Raw genomic sequence first — 20,967 nt, forward strand, 5'->3', positions numbered from 1 at the left:
TTGCATAGTTTTTAATAAACATTTGGGACAATATAAACTGATATTAACACGAGTGGGTGGACTTCTGTAAAGGTGTATAAGGTGGGTGGTATTATTACTTTCCTCTACTAGTAAGTTTGAAACATTATGATATAACACACTCTTTTTACTGAAACAAGAAAGAACTGTCAACAATAATAAACTATAGATCCAATTCTTATAATGATAATGAATTGTTAGCTCGAGGAACTATAGATATAATTTTCGAAGGATAAATAATTGTTAACTTGGAGAAACAATAGATCCAATTCTGAAAACAATAAAGAATTGTTAACTTCTATAAACTATGGATCCAATTATTAGAAAGATAAGGAATTGTTAACTTGAATAAACTATAGATCCAATTCTTAGAAGGATGAAGAATTATTAACTTGGATAAACTATAGATCCAATTCTTAGAAGAATAAATAATTGTTAACTTGGAGTAACTTAAGATCTAATTATTAGAGGGATACATAATTGTCAACTTTGAAAAACTATAGATCCAATTCATAGAACGATAAAGAATTGTTAACTTGGAATAACTATAGATCTAATTATTAGATGGATAAATAATTGTTAACTTGGATAAACTATAGATCCAATTATTAGAAGGATAAATAACTGTTAGCTTGGATAAATTAAGATCCAATTATTAGAAAGATAAATAACTGTTAACTTGGAGAAACTCTAGATCCAACCACTACAAGGAAAAGGAATATACGTATTCACATGTATTTATACAGTTCCATATTTTCTATTGTAATACCTCAAACTAATGATTTTAGACAAACCGTTTCACTTCAAGATTTGTCAACAGGCTATATGCGTCAAACCGTTTCACTTCAAGATTTGTCAACAGGCTATATGCGTCAAAGTGTTTTACTTCAAGATTTGTCAACAGGCTATATGCGTCAAACTGTTTCACTTCAAGATTTGTCAACAGGCTGTATGCGTCAAACTGTTTCACTTCAAGATTTGTCAACAGGCTATATGCGTCAAACTGTTTCACTTCAAGATTTGTCAACAGGCTATATGCGTCAAACTGTTTCACTTCAAGATTTGTCAACAGGCTATATGCGTCAAACTGTTTCACTTCAAGATTTGTCAACAGGCTATATGCGTCAAACTGTTTCACTTCAAGATTTGTCAACAGGCTATATGCGTCAAACCGTTTCACTTCAAGATTTGTCAACAGGCTATATGCGTCAAACCGTTTCACTTCAAGATTTGTCAACAGGCTATATGCGTCAAACTGTTTCACTTCAAGATTTGTCAACAGGCTATGTGCGTAATTGCATAAATTATCATTTTAAGAGAGTAGGAAACGACCTAAAAATCCACTTTCCTCGTTTTTAAAAAGAGCTTTTATGGATAAAGTTTTAATGTGCTAGTGCTCATGCGCCAGGAAATTCAATTGGTTTAATAACATGCTTAGGGTGTGGCAGTTAATCCTGTGATAAAGTCACACCCATGATAAAACCTTTATAATGAAACCGATGTGCAACTCATCTTATCACTACAGTATTAAACCCCATTCACTATGTCTGACGACATCCAATATTCCTTCACGGAAGAGGACAGTACATTATTCATATTTAAGTTTAACAGTTTTAACTACACAGAATTCTAGAAAACAATGGTAGAGAGAAGTTAGTGTTAGACACATTTAAATCATTGTTTTGTAACTGTGGATGGTACACAACCCATCTTTTATTACAGTTTATTAACATCATTAGGGTCACTGGTGTTCATAAGACTAACATATGCACATTACATAACTAATCATTTTTTAACGTTTTCGTCATTCAATCAGTGAGGTAATGACATGCTTTTAGTTCAAACATCTAGTGCAATTAGTCGTACTTTAGAACCCTGTTAATTACAATTTGTAATCAAATAATTATGAATAATGGTTTTAGACAGCGTGTACTTCGTCAAAAATCTACTGCAAATTTTGTTACAAAAAACAAGGAATAAAGAACTTAAAACACCTTTTAATATTCTATGACAGCTGCGTTTACTTTTCTTATTTCAAGTGGATGAATATTCATGTTTCACGATACACATTTATTCATATTTAATTTAAATCGATGTTGTTAATAAATATTATATCTCAGCGAATTTCTTTGTCAGTTTTTTTAACCAATGTAGAAAAAGCCTTTAACGAACTGGCTCAGACTTACAACGCTAGAAAGTGGGTTTTGATACCCGTGGTGGGTAGAGTAGAAAATGTCCATTGTGCAGCTTTGTGCTTAAATTTAGACAAACCAAAATTAACAAACTAACTTCAAACAACCACCCTGAGATTTTTGTTAGTTTTAAATATGTTTTTTTTTTCAGCTAAATTAATTAAATGCTGAGATGTCATCAAACTTCGCATTACAGGCAAAAGCAGCAAGTGTAATAAAAAACTACGAGCTTTAGTAATAAACAGCGATTGCCATCATAAAATAAATATAATGATTCACAATTATTATAGTGGTAAATTTAAGTCGAAGGAGAGAAACGTTGATTAGTGACACGTGGAAAGTTAATGTATGAATATTTAAATATAAATAATTTTGAGTATGAATGCTGTTTACCTCATCATTAATCCCTTAATAAATTAAAAGTTGAATACATATTAGTTTGAGTTTCAGGCCCCATGTCTGATTAGAGATTAATCCCTTAATAAATTAGAAGTTGAATATATATTAGTTTGAGTTTCAGACCCCATGTCTGATTAGAGATTAATCCCTTAATAAATTAGAAGTTGAATATATATTAGTTTGAGTTTCAGACCCCATGTCTGATTAGAGATTAATCCTTAATAAATTAGAAGTTGAATATATATTAGTTTGAGTTTCAGGCCCCATGTCTGATTAGAGATTAATCCCTTAATAAATTAGAAGTTGAATATATATTAGTTTGAGTTTCAGGCCCCATGTCTGATTAGAGATTAATCCCTTAATAAATTAGAAGTTGAATATATATTAGTTTGAGTTTCAGGCCCCATGTCTGATTAGAGATCCAATCTGTGATGTCGAGATGTCCCTAATTTAGCAGTGTAAGACTAGAGGGAAGGCAGCTAGTCATCACCACCCACAGCCAACTCTTGGGCTACTCTTTCACCAACGAATAGTGGATCGACCGTAACATTATAACGCCCCCACGGCTGAAAGGGCGAGCATGTTTGGCGCGACGGGGATGCGAACTCGCGACCCTCAGATTACGAGTCGCACACCTTAACACGCTTGGCCATGCCAGGCCTCGCAAAATTGAAAACAAACCAATACACGTATAAGGCAAAGGAAAAGAAGATACTGCAAAATAACGGATCTCAAGGACTCATCAGACGATGGATTAGTTAAATTATATATAAGTAAAACCAGCTATTTCTGAAACCAGATAAATAAACAACTGAGACAAGTTTATAACTCAAATGGAACCTTGAATTCTTGCAAAATGCACAGAAGAATGAAAAAAAATGTTTTCTTTTAGTCTAACTTCCTTGACATAGATTTTGCTCTAACACCAGAAACTCAACATGCAGAGATTAAATAACACAATGAAAACGAACGTAGTCTTGGGTTCGAGTCCAGCCCTTTCTGAGTTTAATTTCAGGTAGTCTCAAACTCCCAAAACATGTATGTTGTCAATGATCTTTTAACCAACAACATTTTCTAATAAATTAATTCTGGACTTTAACATTTCGAGATACGTATCGTTCAGAGTCCACATTCAGTCCTTTTACATTTCTACCCAGTTATTCACTTGATTAAAGGAACTGCCTAGAACGGAGGGTTTCAGGTTCTAAGCACCACAGTTTCGTTTGTAATCTCTTCACATAATTTTATTTTCAGATCAGAGTACAATTCTTGAAATCTCGATTTTTTTAATTAAGATATAAAACTTTCCCTGTTGACACTTCAGATAGTTAGAAAAAATTAACATTGAGAAGCTAATCCTTGTCAATTACATACCGAAGTAACCATATTGCGATACTTACCAAATGCACTTCAATTGGCCTTCCTAGGTTTTCCAACAGATAAGGCATTGTTAACTCAACGAAAAATTCAAACTCTGCCTCTGTTGCTTCCAATATAACAAAAATGTATTAATCAAATAATAAGGATAATAATTATTTTAACCAATTAAACCAACTGTTATTACAAGCACGTTTTCATTCGTCTGTTCACCACTGTACGTCAGTTCCAATGTGTTTTTTACTCTGGACGGTATTTCAGCTTGTAGATTCTGCCACCAGGGAAAGTCAAAATAACTGGCCCATAGAGTAGCGTAACAGATTATACCATTTGGGAATTACTCATCAGGTTGCACATGCGCACTTCTAAATAACCAGTGAAGAGGAAACCTTTCTTAGTACCTCACGATTTGTTGTTTGTGAATCTAGTCATGTATATTTGACTAGTAATAACTGTTTGTCTAACTAACTATAGAAATTACTACATATACAAGGATTTTAACATGGAAATTATTAAAGGCACACTTCTTTCTCTAAAGTAATATATTCAGTGATTGTTTTCCCAGTCTCAAGTTTCATAACGATGCTTCTAAGTAAGATTAATTACAACCAATTAGTGCCTACGTTTACAAATTTGGCCCAGAATTTTGTATCTTATCAACTGAGAGATAAACTGCTTTAGCATCTTAGAGCGGCAGTATTGTTATTGTGCAGCAATTTAAACTAATGGTAAAATTAAATTTGTCATTTGGTGTGATAGAACAACCGTTTTAAATACATTAATATTTTTTGCTTTTTAATAGATTTATAAATGGTCCCAAACCATTATTCAGACCTTATATATATATAATACATTTATAAGGTTTGAATGTATATATATTTATATTATATTATATCATATTATATATATATGCATTGTTGATGAGAATAGCTCTTTTAATATTTGAGAGATTAGACTTACAGGTACGTTTTATAGGCCAACCTTAGGAAACATAAAGAAGGCACATATTTTGTGACCTGATTAGTTAGACATGATGAAGGGCGGTTATATTTTGAAAACTAAATGGTTTCTAAATCTTATTAAATTATCAATAATTCTTAAATTCAGATGGAAATCTGCTACACGGTTAACTTTACTATGTACATGTTGCCTAGGGGACGTAGTATTTACATAATTGTTAAAATAAATATGTCGTTACTCGAATGAAACAAAACGAGTCTGTGTGATACAGTATTATATTATAAAGTGTGTGTTGTTGTTTTTTTATACAGAGTTAGTTACTTGTATTCGCCAATACCTGTTAGGCTTAACAGTATTATATTATAAAGTGTGTGTTGTTTTTTTTATACAGAGTTAGTTACTTGTATTCGCCAATACCTGTTAGGCTTAACAGTATTATATTATAAAGTGTGTGTTGTTTTTTATACAGAGTTAGTTACTTGTATTCGCCAATACCTGTTAGGCTTAATCGTTACATACATTTTTTTTGTTTACAGTAATATTAATAAACTTTTATCTCACATGTCATGGATATATTTTGATAAAACTTCAGACAACGACAGAATATTTACGAAATAGTTGTTTTGCCAGCAATTTACGAGGCAATTGTATACCATTTACATGTATATTTTATACACAAAATATAAATCTAACTTAACAGAAAGTCAAAAGAACAAATCACAAGTAAGAGTGCTTTAAAATCGGAGTTATGCTTAATATTTATCTCCAATGTTTATTTGTAATTAAGCTGTACAATGGGGCTACCTGTGCTCCGCCCATCACAGTTATCTCACCCCAGTTTCGAGCGTTGTAAGTCCATAGACATGCCGCTGTGGTACTGGGATGGGGACCTCTACTAAGAAAACAATCTTACTTGACGTTATTTCTTCTTAAATTAATAGGAATAAAATGGGGAAATAAATGTTAAGAGGGGTGGAATTTTGTAATCCATTGCGCCCCTCAACTTGTTGAAGTTCAATATACTGAGGCCCGGCATGGCCAGGTAGTTACGGCGCTCGACTCATTATCTGAGAGTCACGAGTTCGAATCCTCGCCACACCAAACATGCTTGTCCTTTCAGCCGTACGAGCGTTATATTGTTAAGGTCAAGCCCACTATTTGTTGATAAAGAATAGCCCAAGAGTTTGTGGTGAATGGTGATGACTAGTTGCCTTCCATCTAGTCTTATACTGCTAAATCAGGGATGGCTAGTACAAATAGCCCTCGTGTAGATTTGGGGGAAAATTCCAAAACAAAACAAAACAAACAAGTTGTACTATCAAAGCACACCTCTTTTCCGTACTGCTTTCCATAAACCATGCAGTGTACAAGGATGACACTTTTATAGTGCTTATTTCAATAGTCTGATTATATGGAAATCCACACTTATTGCATCTGGCAAATTGACTGATGTATCTTTGTATGAAACAACATAAATATTCATTTTATTCTCTATTTACATGCGATGGTTGAATGCGAAATGTGACTGGTTTGTTACACGAGAGCTAACTACGCTAGCCGTCCCTAATTTAGCAAGGTAAAACTAAAGGGAAGGCAGCTAGTTATCACTACCCACCGCCAACTCTTGGGCTACTGTTTTACCAACGAATAGGTCCACCAGTGACTCAGCGGCATGTCTGCGGACTTACAACTCTAAAACCGGGTTTCGATACCAGTGGTGGGCAGAGCACAAATAGCCCATTGTGTAGCTTTGTGCTTAATTCAAAACAACAACAACCAACGAATAGTGCGATTGATCGTAATATTACAACGTCTCCAAAGCTGAAATGGCGAGCATGTTCGGTGGGACGGGGATTCAAACCCCATACCCTCACATTGCGAGAGAAGCCCTCTAACCACCTGATCACGCCGCGGCCAGATATGACTTAAAACCTTATTTTTATAAACTTATACGCTGTTGGCGTTGTTTCAGAAGGAGATAATGTTTATTATATGTCGTAATATTTTGTTTGGAGCACGTGAAAAGTCTTTGCCATTTGTACAACACTTTCTATAAAATGCTAAACAATGACAAATGAAGATGTGATAAATACCTTTACACCGTCACTTTATTGGCTGGACTGTGAATGGCACATGATTTGCTGGTTTGAATATCCAGGTTGTTTTCTATACAACCACTCTTATGTTGTCATGATCTGTGATACCGTTTTTCTGCTACTGTTTTTTTTCCTGAAAGTTATGGCTTTTTATTCATTTACAAACCTCTTAAAGAGGCCTCATAATCACATATATTACATACAAAACAAGTACAACAATCAAATACACAGTTATATACAATTGAATGCACCTAATACTATCTGTTATTGTTCATATTAAAGGACACACAATAATGTAACATTGTGAACAAGGACGAACAAGTTTAGAATAAAATTGAAAGAACTGACATCATTACGAATAACATACCTGGAATCATCAAAACTTATGTTCTTTCTTAACTGACCCTTATAAAATGACAACAGATTTAAATGGATATTTTTGCCTAAACAAATTTACAAAACAGTCATAATACAATATTTGGCTAATGTAATAAAAAACATACACTGTAGGCTGTCGTCTTTTCGTAATCCTTCTAGGAAGCCCTGTACAAGAATTCGCCGTTTCTGATTCATTGGTACTGATTTTTGAATGATAAAGGAAATAGTATCGAAAACTAATGTTCATAAGGGTTGAACCACTGGACACAGACAATATAAATGTCTCACTATTTCAGTGTCTTTACCACAAAGCGTACATAAACCAGTATCATGTTTCTGCATATGAACAAGTTTATTGTTCGTCATTAAAGCATTATGATAAAATAAATAATCCACATCAGCAAAGACAAAACCTTTAAATGGGTGATAAGTGTATTTATGTATTGTTTTATTTCGATTTAGTATCTATTAAAATATCTTTCCAGGCAGTAATTTCTTCAGTAGCGGGAATAGAGTTCTGGTATATTAACTTCATCAGTTTTTTTTAACAGGAAGATATTATTGTATTTGAGAGAAATACCTCGAATTTGTGGGTTATGTACCAAGGATTCTCTGAAAGGTTCCGCACAGAGAACACAAACAGTAATACAGGTAAAGGGCATCCCTGTCTATCTCTCTATAAATAGTAAATTCCTTTGTCAGATATCCATTACATTTAACGAGACCAGTGATGTTGGTATAACATAATCTTATCCAATTGCAATAGCTGGGACCGAAGCCCATTATAGAAAGAACTGCAAACATGTATAAATGATCAACTCTATCAAATGCTTGCATTTGATCAACAGAAATTAGAATCCCACCCTCGCCCTCTGAATCCAAATATTCCATTATGGGACGTAACGTCAGTGGAGTGGTAAAGATATCCCTACCAGGAACACAGCATGTTTGACCCATAGGAACAACATTAGCAATAACACGTGACAAACGCAAGGTCAGAACACGGAACAGAATTTTGTACGACAGAGATAGCAAAGTTATGGGTCTCCAGTTTTGTAATCTAGTATTGTCGCTTTCCTTAGGGAGCAAAACTATTAACCCTTTTCGCATAACTGGTGGTAGCTGGTTTTGCGTGTACTTCTGATTTAACAACTTAATATAGTCGTCCACAATAAGAGGCATAAAAATCTGAAACAATTCTATAGTTAAGCCATCGAGACCGGGAGATTTTCCACTTTTCATTCCTTTCATTGCATTATTATGAGATTGTTATGGAAAGACTTTCTCAACGTTTTACCGATTTTACTTTATTGGTTGAGACGATATTTATATTATCAAATAGTATAAACATCAATACTTATGGTGTGAGTAAGACTGAATGGTAAAAATCGGTTGTTTTATCAGATTTATGTCTGTCATTTAAATTTTATTATGAGTGTAATTAAACGAAACGTGATATTACTTATTTATTTAAACTCAACTTCTCTGTTAATGTTAATATTTACTTGAATTAATGTTGTTAATCACTCAGGATAACTGGCGATCCAGCAAATTAGTTTCGCTGTTATAGCGCTATGGCTATCGACTCAGTAAACATCACTGTGTATTATCATGATTACACTGTCACTTTACATGATCAAGTTTTTCATTCAGGTTACTCACAGTTAATCTGACAAAAGCACATTAACTGGCATTGACGTTACAAAGTATTTCAAGTATATAACATGAAATGTGTCGTTGTTGTTTATATTAACATATGAAGATGCAAGAAGCTCACATATCTTTTTACAGTTTTTCTCTTTTCACTGTTATCTGATTCATCCATGGAGACAAGAACACATCTGATAAATAGTGAAGATGTATGTGTTGAGTTACAACACAGAATCATCCATGGAGACAAGAATACATCTGAAAAATAGTGAATTTGTATCTATTGAGTTATAAAACAGAATCACCCATTGTGACAAACATGCACAGGTAAATAGAGTTAAGATGTATTGAATTGTCATAAAATAAAAATCATCCATGGAAACAAACACACTAAAACAATGTTAATTTTAGGTTGGTTTGGTTTGTTTTCAATTTCGCGCAAAGCTACACGAGGGCTATCTGCGCTAGCTGTTCCTAATTTATCAGTGTAAGACTAGAGGGAAGGCAGTTAGACATCACCACCCATCACCAACTCTTGTGTTATTCTTTAACCAACGAATAGTGGGATTGACCGTAATATTATAACGTCCCCACAGCTGAAAGGGCGAGCATGTTTGGTGTAACAGGGATTCGAACCTGCGACCCTCAGATTACGAGGCGAACGCCTTAACCACCTGGCCATACCGGGCGTTCAGGTTCAAATGATCTCTACTATTCACTGGTAAATACTGATTATAAAATAACAAATATCTATTATAAGTTAAAATAATTAAGGGAAAAATTTCTTAAATTATTATAAAGCTATGATAAAGCAGCTCATTTAGAAGAGCTGTCACAAATACATTTTGTTCCTTGTACTGTAGTAAAAAGATGAAATCACAGAAGTTATTCTCATCCTCACAACAGGTGGCATTAATCAAGATAGCCTAGAGACTGATAAATTGTAGAACTCTTTCGTAACTTGTTTTCAGTTTTGTTTATACCAGTCAACAGCGAAAACCCACATGACTGGACAAACCCTACATGTTCCCTTTTTCCAAGTGTCGAAGTAACGGTAAAATTTTCCTTTTATTTCCGAGTTAACATTACGAAAGCTGTTCAATTGTTTATTTCTCCAAAGTGTCAGGTTTGTTGACCAGTCGTGCCAATTCAGTTGTTTAGTGTTAATTGCCCAATTTATTACCGGGGGCTGGTAGAAATGTAATTGTTTATTCTACATAGCTGACGTAAGAAAAAATGCTTGTATAAAAATGTAATAATTAATGGTCCACTAATTTTCCTACTAACGAAAATTTTGTTCTGAAAACCAGAGATTTACTGTTTTAATTTTTTATGAGATGGGTATAAAATATTGGAAAATGTTTGTTTATGTCTAGAGAGCTAATTAACTGTAGGTTCCGATGGTAATTCATAGGTCTTATTCTTTTATTTTCAAACATTTTTGTCACCTTTAGCAACTTTTAATACGTCATTACGTCATGAATGATCGAACAGGATTTTAAATTGAGTACCGACGGCAGTGAACTCTGGGGTAGTGAAGTATCATGAAGCTTAATCAAGACTTATTCTACAGTAGAAATAGGATATTATCAAATAAAGTTCTATCACTGAATAATAGATGCCAGCACTAGCTTGAATAGCTTGTACACAGTGGGAAAATTGTGCGTTTGTTTTTTCATTTTCGCGCATAGCTACAGAAGTGCTATCTGTGTTAGCCGTTCTTAATTTAGCAGTGTAAGACTAGAGGGAAGACAATTAGTCATCACCATTCACCGCCAACTCCTGGGGCTACTCTTTTATCAACGAATAGAAGGATTGATCGTCCCATTACTACGCACCAACGGTTATAAGAGCGAACATGTTTAGGAAAATAAGGTACCGAGCACACATATCCAAATAATAATATTTAATAAATATATTTATATTTTGAAATGTTATAGTGACTTTATGAAACGGCTTTAGTATCTTTTCTAAAAGCTCATATTCACTGTTAGATGGTATCAGAAGTTAAATATGAGTTATTTGTTTGATATTAAAAAAAACACAATAAACTAGTTATTTGTGCTTTTCCCACTGTAGGTTTCGAAACTAGATTTCTAGTGAAACTGTTTAATTCAAAACAAATATAATAAGCCCTTATTATTTTTTATCGTGAATCACTTTTCAGCACGCCCGACATGACCAGGTGATCAAGGCACTCGACTCGTAATACGCGGGTTCGAATCACCGTCACACCAAATATGCTCGCCATTTCAGCCGCAGGGTCGTTATAATGTTACGATCAATCTCCCTATTCGTTGGTAGAAAAGTGGCTTAAGAGTTGGCGGTGGGTGGTGATAACTAGCTGCCTTCCCTCTAGTCTTACACTGGTAAATTAGGGACGGCTAGTGCAGATAGCCCTCGTGTAACTTTGCACGAAATTAAGAAAAGTCAAACCACTTTCTAGAATATTGAATTTATCTTCAAAGATAAATCATATTTCTAAACATTGACCCCGACCTTAAGACTAGAAAGTCATGATCAAAATATAAACCTAAGTGCAGAATATAACCATTTAAACAGCGAAAATTTTAGTGCAAGAAAAGCTTTTATTATTTTATGTTTTAGAATGTTGATTTGAATTTGAGAAAATAGCCTACTTTTAGAATGTTAACTTTAGTATAAAACATGAGTATTTTTGTTCTTTTAGGGGTCTTGCTTTTAATGTAAGAATGGATATTCTTCAGGGAATTGGGAACTTAATATAAGACATCAGTCGTATGAGTCAATGTTAATATTAATTCAAGAAAAGATAATTTTTTAAAAATGATATGCAAGGTAGCTAACGTTCAAAAGTATCTATTTAAGTACATACAACTCTGACTTCAATGTCATAAATGCTTAGATAAACAATTCAGCTATTATTTCAAACAAGCAACACTTCATTAGACCGTTGTTTTTAATTTACAAAATACTACAAACAGATAAAAAGCGTGATTATAATTAATTATACTTTTCATATGATATTATGATTACATGGCAAGTATAATTAATTATAATCATGCTTTGCCGACTTGTATAAAAAATGCTCACACTATAAGAAGTTTTGAGTGTTGTTGTGACAAATGACTTGATTTAATATGTTTCGCCCGCTACTGTGTTTGTTGTATCCTAGATGGCGATGGATATGGCGAACATAGTGTTGTTGGAATACTATCATTATAATAAAGTCTCCTAGAAGAGCAAGATATGCAGATCACACTACGTGGAAGCGTGTTTTTTTTTTTTTATAAACAGCTAAGACTGCGACGTCTCAACACACTAGAAGAGATAATTTCTAAACAGTGTATAATTAACAATAATTACAAATACAAAGTCTAACGGTTATTCTAGGCAAGTGCCATGTTCAATTATATATACTTAACAGGTTACATTTGTTGAATATTAAAAGTAAGTTGAATCCGAAAACTTTCCGTTTTTAACGTATCTTTTCGAGACAAGCTTTGTTTGTTAAATGATATTTTTTTAAGTGAAATACAGCACCCTCAAGTCTCCATACTAGCTAGTACTAAGGTCTACCCACTAAGAGTAAGTTCAGTATATATCATTAAAGCCAGATTCTCAGCATCATTAATAAAACAATTTTCAACCTGTTATGCTTTTGCTATCTCCCCTTTATGTTTAACTTTTAACTGAGATACGAACGATTTCAAGTGCGATTCGGTAGGGAAGATCGAAGCATCACTATAGTCAGCAGTGGGATGAGTAGACAGGAACACCTTGAAAGCAGCTAAAACCATAATATTGTACTCTGCTTGCTGCACAATATCTACCAAGGTGGTTCTAAATGGTTCCTGAGTCCTCTGCGTGTCATTTGGGAACTTTCACGCTTCTTGTATTTGGCTGTTAAGCTCGTGATGTGCTGATGGATTTCAGCCACCTTACCACTTCAAACCATTTTACACAACCATATCACTAAAATAGTGCGGGAAATGTCTTTTTTTTTAGCCAATAAAAATATCCAAAAACATTTCTGTTCAAATCAAGAAAAACCGGATTAGGTAGTTTTGTTTTCTGTTTTTTCCACAAAAATGTCCCCAACTAGAACGTAAGGGGGCAGTTAATGTAATTCGAAATAGTTGTATAGAAAAAATTATATAAGTATATAAAATTAGTGTAAAATTATATAGGTTACGATAAGTACAGATAAAGTTCCAAGATATTTAAGATTCAAATAAAACTTTAATTCCTTTTATCATTGTGGTATTTCAAATTTTTCTTCAGTTTATGTCAATTTCGTTTAACTTTAGAGTGATTTTTTTCAGATATGGAGTGCTTGGTTTATTTTAATGTGGTTGAAAACATAGGACAATCAATAAAAGAGTTCGTTCATGGTTTCGTTCAGTTCTCTTCCAGTTTCACGTAAGTAAAAAATGTCGCGTTTGGTTTCATACGCTGCTGGCCAAAATCTTAAGACCAATGAACATAAAGAAAAAATATGCATTTTGTGTTGTTAGACTCAACCACTTATTTGAGTAGAGCTTTGAAAGATGAAAATAAGAAAAGGGAAAATAAAAATAAAATTTTTTAGCATTTAATAGGAAAAATGTGAACACTATGAAATTATCTTAAATACTAGCTGGTCAAAAGTGTAAGACCATACTGAAACGAAGCGTTAATCGGTAAACACGTAACGAAATTTAGTCATTTGTGTTCAAGCATTAGCATTGTCAACATCTACCACTGACATCACTTGTGTTACAATGGATAAAAACATGATAAAGGCTAAAAAGTTGACAGAGTTTGAACGTGGCAGAATTGTCGAGCTGCAAAAACAAGGTGTCTCTTAACGTGCCATCGCTGGTGAGATTTGCCATAGTAAAACCGCTGTTGCAAATTTCTTAAAAGACCCTGAGGGATACAGAACGAGAATTTCAAGTGGTCGGCCCAAGAAAATTTCGCCGGCGTTGAGTAGGAAGATTCGACGGGTTGTCCGGCAAGATACCAGCCGATCGTCGAACCATACTAAGGCCCTTACGGACGCAGAATGCAGCTCAAGAACAACAAGACAACCTCTACAAGAGAAAGGCTTTAAAAACCGTAAATGTCTTCAAAGGCCATGCCTCCTTCCACACCACGAAACAGATCGATTAAACTTTGCTGAGAAGTACCAAACATGGGACGTAAAAAAATGGACGAAGGTTTTGTTCTATGATGAGAAAAAACTTAACCTGGATGATCCAGATGGCTTCCAACGTCACTGGTACGATAAGTATATCCCACCAGAGACATTTTCTACACGACACAGTGGAGGAGGTTCCATCATGATCTGGAGTGCTTTCTCCTTCCATGGAAAAATAGAGCTTCAGGTTATACAGGGCCGTCAAACAGAAGCTGGCTACATTGGCATGCTGGAAAGAGCATCCTTATTGACTGAAGGTACTCGCTTGTGTGGAAATGACTGGATCTTTCAGCAGAACAACGCTGCAATCCACAATGCTCGCAGGACAAAGGACTTTTTCACAACGAATAACGTGATTCATTTGGACCATTCAGCGTGTTCGCCCGAACTGAACCTCGTTGAAGATGTTTGAGGGTGGATGGCAAGGGAAGTCTATAGAAATAGACGTCAATTCCAAACAGTGCATGATCTTCGTGAAGCCATCTTCACCGCATGGAATGACATTTCAGCCAGCCTTCTGCAAACGCTTATATTGACCATGCCAAAGCGAATGTTTGAAATTATTCGCAATGATGGCCGTGCAACTCACTGCCGAGACCTCTTGTTGGGTATTTCCTACCCTGTTTAGGACTTCTTTTTGTTATGGTTTTAAACTTTTCACCAGCTAGTATTTAGGCTAATTTCATAGTGTTCCTATTTTTTCTATTAAGTGCTAAAAAATTGTTTATTTTTATTTTCCCTTTTTTTATTTTCATCTTTCGAAGCTCTACTCAAATAAATGGTTGAGTCTAACAACGCAAAATGCATATTTTTTCTTTATCTTCATTGACCTTAAGATTTTGGCCAGCAGTGTATATTATTCGTTTTTTTTTGTTTTTCTGTCTCTTCTTGAGAGAATAATTTATTCGTATGACGAGTCTTATTTTTAACCTTAGGTTTTCTAAGATAAACAAGCTCATGTTAATAAATTGATGTTGTGATTATTGGCCCGGCATGGCTAAGCGTGTTAAGGCGTGCGACTCGTAATCTGAGGGTCGCGAGTTCGCATCCCCGTCGCGCTAAACATGCTCGCCCTTTCAGCCGTGGGGGCGTTATTGTGACGGTCAATCCCACTATTCGTTGGTAAAAGAGTAGCCCAAGAGTTGGAGGTGGGTGGTGATGACTAACTGCCTTCCCTCCAGTCTTACATTGCTAAATTAGGGACGGCTAGCACAGATAGCCCTCGAATAGCTTTGTGCGAAATTTAAAAAAAACAACCAAAAAAAAAAAGTTGTGATAATTTGTGGGCGTTTAGATGTGTCGACAAGACGTTATGAACAATTTATATAAAGGGAATGTTGGTCATTATAAAGATTCTTCTATTAGTAGTTTTGTTTTGTCTTTTTAAGTACACATTAACATGGTACTGTATGTAGTAGTGGGGTGAGTGAGGTGTTTATAAGGATGAATGATGCTGGAAAGGATGAGAAACACTCCTTTAAAGGACAGTTCTATGTTTTTAACCACATTAAACAAAACTAAACACTCCATATTTGTAAACAGTGTTTTAAAAATCAAAATTTTGGCCTCCGATGGCACAGCTTATAACGTTAGAAACCGGGTTTCGATACGAGTGGTGGGCGGAGCACAGGTAGCCCTTCGTGCAGCTTTGTGCATAAGTGCAAACAAATTAAAGTTTTACGAAGTTGAACTGATATAAACAGATCAAACGTCGCAAGAGGTACACACGGATAAAGTATTAAAATCCAGATGGAGCAAATATCCTGGAACTCCTTTCTAACTTTACTAACTGTAATCCGAATCTTTTCAGTTTCACGCGTCGCGTTGAAACAGAAAAAAAATATAGATGTTGTTTTTAATGATTATTTCAGAAATATGAATTTAAATTTGAAGTAATGAAAAGAACATTTTAAGTGATTTCAAATGAGGTTGGAACATATTTATTACTTTAAAAAATAACTCCCAGCTGTACAGCAGTATGTCTACGTACTTACACCGCTAAAAATCGGGTTTCTTTACCTGTGGTGGGCAGAGCACAGACAGCCTATTGTGTAGCTTTGTGCCTGACTTCAAACAAAAATATAGGTAACAAAGAAAGTGCCCCCCGCTAGTACAGCTGTGTGTCTCCGGATTTACAACGCTAAAATCCGGGGCTCGATTCCCCTCGGTGAGCTGAGCAGATAGCCCAATGTGGCTTTGCTATAAGAAAAACACACACAAAACAAAGGAAGTTATTTTTAACAATACATGTATACCAGTGTATTTAAAATAATTACAAAACATGAAGACAATACAAAGTATCAAGTGACAAAGTATTAAATCCAGAAATGTTCTTCAATATTTGTTTGAATATATCATCATTTCCTTGTTTACGACGCTAAATGAACTCGCAGAAATACGAGTCAATGTTTACGACGCTAAATGAACTCGCAGAAATACGAGTCAACCTTCGCCTGACATGGTCAGGGGATTGAGGCGTTCGACTCGTAATTTGAGGGTCGCAGATTCGAATCCCCGTCACACCAAACATACTCGCCTTTTCAGCCGTGGGGGCTTTATAATCTTACGGTCAATCCCACTATTCGATGGTTAAAGTGTAGCCCCAGAGTTGACGGGGGGTTGTGATGACTAGCTGCCTTTCCTTTCGCCTTACACTGCTAAATTAGGAACGGCTAGCGCAGATAGCCCTCGTGTAGCTTTGCGCGAAATTAAAAAAAAACAACAAAATAAAACGAATCACCCATGTTTACGATTGGTTCCACAATGTCGATTTTTACGTCTCTGAACCACACATTCCAAGTACCGTCACCTTACTACAGATTTCAGAAATATAACTTAAAAGTTGGAGAACTGATTTTTAAAGAGGAGAAAAATGTGAAATCATTTTCATTTTTAAGAATTTATTTAATTAAATGTATTTTTTATTTATATAAACATCTAATAATTTACTAATTAGTCTAACTTGATCTAACCTCACATAAACCGATCTAACCTGGCAAAAAAAATATTTCTTTTTATTTCTCCAAATTTCAATTTATATTTGCGAAATTAGAATTGAAAACAAGAAAGTTTTTTATTTGAAACAGAAAAAGGCCCATCTAATCTAAGTAATTGAACACTACATTTTTCTATCATTATATATACATATATATATTAAATATTTATTACCACCTGGGCTAAATAATGATTTACCGCGACGTGTAATGCGGTGAAAATTAAAGTAACAATTTTAATTTATAAATTTTATCAGTCGTACCTTCCTTGACGTGGGACCGTTTAAAGTCGGTAATTACATGTAAGATTAATGTAAATGTAAGAACAAAAACTATCGTTAAAAATGTTGACATTAATGCAAGTGGTATCTTATTCCAGGATGTTGGCCATGTAATTTAGTGCAATTTTCATGAGTTACAGCGTTTATCTTAATGCATAAAAAAAATTATGTGTTAGTACATTAACCTAATTCTTTGAATAAAATCTTAAAATAAAGAGTGAGCTATCTTTTAGTATAACAAAAAACTCATCTACCACAATAGTCAGTTTATATTTCAGCAATGCTATTAATATTTTATGTGTGAAAGGAATTCTCCACCATCGAGAAAATGGGTCTGGTGATTACAGTTCTCGGGTCGTAGGTTCGAATCGCTGTTACCGACGATGTTCGCTCTTTCAACTGTGGGGTCGTTACAAAATAACGGTCAATTACACTGTTCATTGACAAAAGAGTAGCCGACAAGTTGGCGGGAGGTACTGTTAACAAACTGCCATATCTCTTATCTATCACTGATAAATTAGTGGTGATTAGCGCAGATAGCCCTCGAATAGCTTTGGACGAAATTTATAGTGAATCAAACCATCGATAAATAAAGACTCAAAATAAGGACAGAGTCGCGTTTAAAATATTTGAAATTTAAATAGTTGATTTACAGGATCTGTAGTTTTAATCATCATCATGACGCATTGGATCTATGGTTTTAATCAGTATCATGACGTATTGGATCTGTGGTTTTAATCAGTGTCATGACGTATTGGATTTGTGGTTTTAACCAGCATCATAACGTATTGGATCTGTGATTTTCATCAGCATTGTAATGTATTTTCTGTTATTCTACAACGTTTACAAAGATCTTTGTATCATTTCTAATACAGCTGTTAAAATAAAGTAAGAGATTTAATCACGTTTCTTTATTACTTCAAATTGTACAAAAGTTGGTTGAAAGATAATGTACTTCCAGTTTATGTTGTTACCTTTTTATTTACCTGATGAACAGTCTTTGCAATCATCATGAACATCATTCATTCGATGTCATGTCATCCAGTCGGAGGGAGCAATGGTAGGCTGTTAGAGGGTCACGCCTTTTCTTCGGTCAAGCAAAACAAAGAGGAATTAGAAGAAAGAATAATAGATGTAGGAGCTGGGTGAAAGGTTAAGAGAAAATATAGATAGAACGATGGAGAAAGAAAGAATAGAAGAGAAAGACGAAATGGAAAGTACAGTGAGAATAATAAAGGAAAGGCCGGCAGTTAAAACAATTTGCGTTGGTTTGAATTTCACGCAAAGCTACACGAGGACTATCTGAGCTAGCCGTCCTTAATTTAGCAGTGTAAGACTAGAAGGCAGGCAGCTAGTAATCAACACCTACCGCCAACTCTTGGGCTACTCTTTTACCAATGAATGATGGGAATGCGCCGTGACATTATAACACCCCCACAGCTGAAAGGACGAGCATGTTTGGTGTGACGGGGATTCGAACATGCGACCCTCGGATTACGAGTCGAATGCCTTAACCACCTGATCATGCCGGTCTAGTTAAAATAAACGTAAATAGTATGTAAATAGTAAAACAAGAACTATAGAGTTGAAACATAGTGACAAGAAAGTTCAAACTGTTAAGTCCGTGAGCGTCAGGCAAAAATAGAAGCTGACAGGTGAGACGTAGGAACTTCCACATGATGGGATAATGTGTCGAAAACAACACAACATAAAAGTTGAGAAGATGGCCAGCAGGTGATGAAACCGTTCGAGGGGAATTTGGTGGCATAAACATAAGATAAAATCATGTTTTGAGAAGGAAAACACTTGGTAACGTAGCGAGCACGAGCCTGTCGCAGGTGGAAAAGGAAATGTGGAAAGGGCAGACGTTTGTACAACTCGTGGGTCGGATCAGGCAACTTAACACGGAAAACGAGTCGGAGAGCCTGACGTTTTAAAGCTTTGGAGACGAGAAGCGAACGCTGGAGAAATGGAAATCCAGGATGCATGACCGAAGGTTAAACAGGGTCGAATGAAAGTTTGCACGTGGTTCCCGCGCAAGACAGGAGCAGATAAAGACGACCAGACACGTTGTCAGATATGGCTTTCACGTGAGGTGTTTGTCAAAAACGTCACCGAAACAGACACTCTACCTGAAAATAAGTGCTGATATAAAGTGCTGTGGTGATGTAACAGAATGGTTATCAAAATATTCTGTAATAAATAACTTATTGGACACTATGTATTATAATACCTCAGTTTAGAATTTATAATTTGTACAAACAAACTATAATCATTACGAGATTTACTAAACGGTTGTTTTAGAGAAAAGAATTCCAAGATTCTGCTCTAATATTCGTAGTTGACGCTTCTTCCTTAGACGTACGACCCTAATCATTTTATTTATATATTGGATTATTTAAGAGTCCAGTGGTAACGCACTATTGACTAACATTAATGTACGCTCTTCTGTGTCATCAAACTCCATTTCTTAGAGACGTTTTCCGGTTTCCTCTTCACTGGCAAGAACCCCCCAACAAATCTTTTTATTTAATTTGTATGGTTGGAGAAGAATTATCTGTTGCTTGAAAGAAACATGTACAATGAAATCCTTAGCGGTTAGTGTGTAGGATTCAAGATCGATGGGACCAGGGTTCGAGACATTATGCCATAGAATACGTTCCGCTCTTTCAGCTGTGGATGCGCTGTAAAAGTGACAGTCAATATTATTATTCCGTTCAAAGAGCCCTTGCGATGGCAGGAATTGATGTCTGTCTGCTTTCTCTCTTTCTCATCAGTTGTTCAAAATTAAGACGAGGTAAACCCGAGCCCGGTAAGTGTTTGAACTAGTCCTTTTTAGTGATCTGCGCATAAAATATGTGAGGTGGGTTCAGAAGAAAAAGTTTCAGTTTTCAGCTTGTGTCTTGATGTTTAGAAAATCGAATACTTTACTTCAAAAACCTAAAAAAACGAAAAAGATAGCCTCCCTTTGAATGTATTTTACGTGCACTAAATTTATACATTGTAGTTCAGCGACTCCTTCAAGTAACGCGTCGTACGATGTTTACAGATAACTAGATAAATATTGGCACGTGACAAAACATGCAGTAATAGAAGAAATCTATTATATGGATACAAAGTTAATGAATGGAATGTTCATATTCACTAGCAGGAAAATAAACAGAAAACCGATGACTTTCGCAAATTTAAAAGAAACAATTGGTGAGGAACCAATATTGTGAATATCAAAGACTTAGAGGAAAGGACGAAAAAGGGTAAACAATGATGAATTTGATTTAATTTCGACTTGAAAAGCAAATAAAACCTCCTTTCAAGGTCATATACGTTAACTAAGTCTGTACACGGATTTCTCAAACGTGGTATGCTCACAAATGATTGTATAAAGGTTGAGAGAAACAGAGCGGGTCTTCGCTGAGAGAACATCTGAATACATTTCTTTAAAAAGACATGTTAGAAACAAAT

At 35.0% G+C, this 20,967-nt stretch overlaps 1 protein-coding gene across 1 annotated transcript in view; it reads right to left on the reverse strand.

Annotated features, from left to right (window-relative positions):
- LOC143229701 (calpain-B-like) overlaps positions 1-4,221 on the reverse strand; it is a 41,555-nt gene extending 37,334 nt beyond the window's left edge. The window contains exon 1 of the mRNA XM_076462417.1: positions 4,010-4,221. Within this exon, the coding sequence (XP_076318532.1) occupies positions 4,010-4,057 (48 nt within the window). The 5' untranslated portion in view covers positions 4,058-4,221. The remainder of the gene's footprint in view (positions 1-4,009) is intronic.
- Positions 4,222-20,967: the final 16,746 nt, after the last annotated feature.

This window comes from Tachypleus tridentatus, chromosome 1, assembly GCF_004210375.1.
Source record: "Tachypleus tridentatus isolate NWPU-2018 chromosome 1, ASM421037v1, whole genome shotgun sequence".
NCBI lineage: Eukaryota > Metazoa > Arthropoda > Merostomata > Xiphosura > Limulidae > Tachypleus > Tachypleus tridentatus.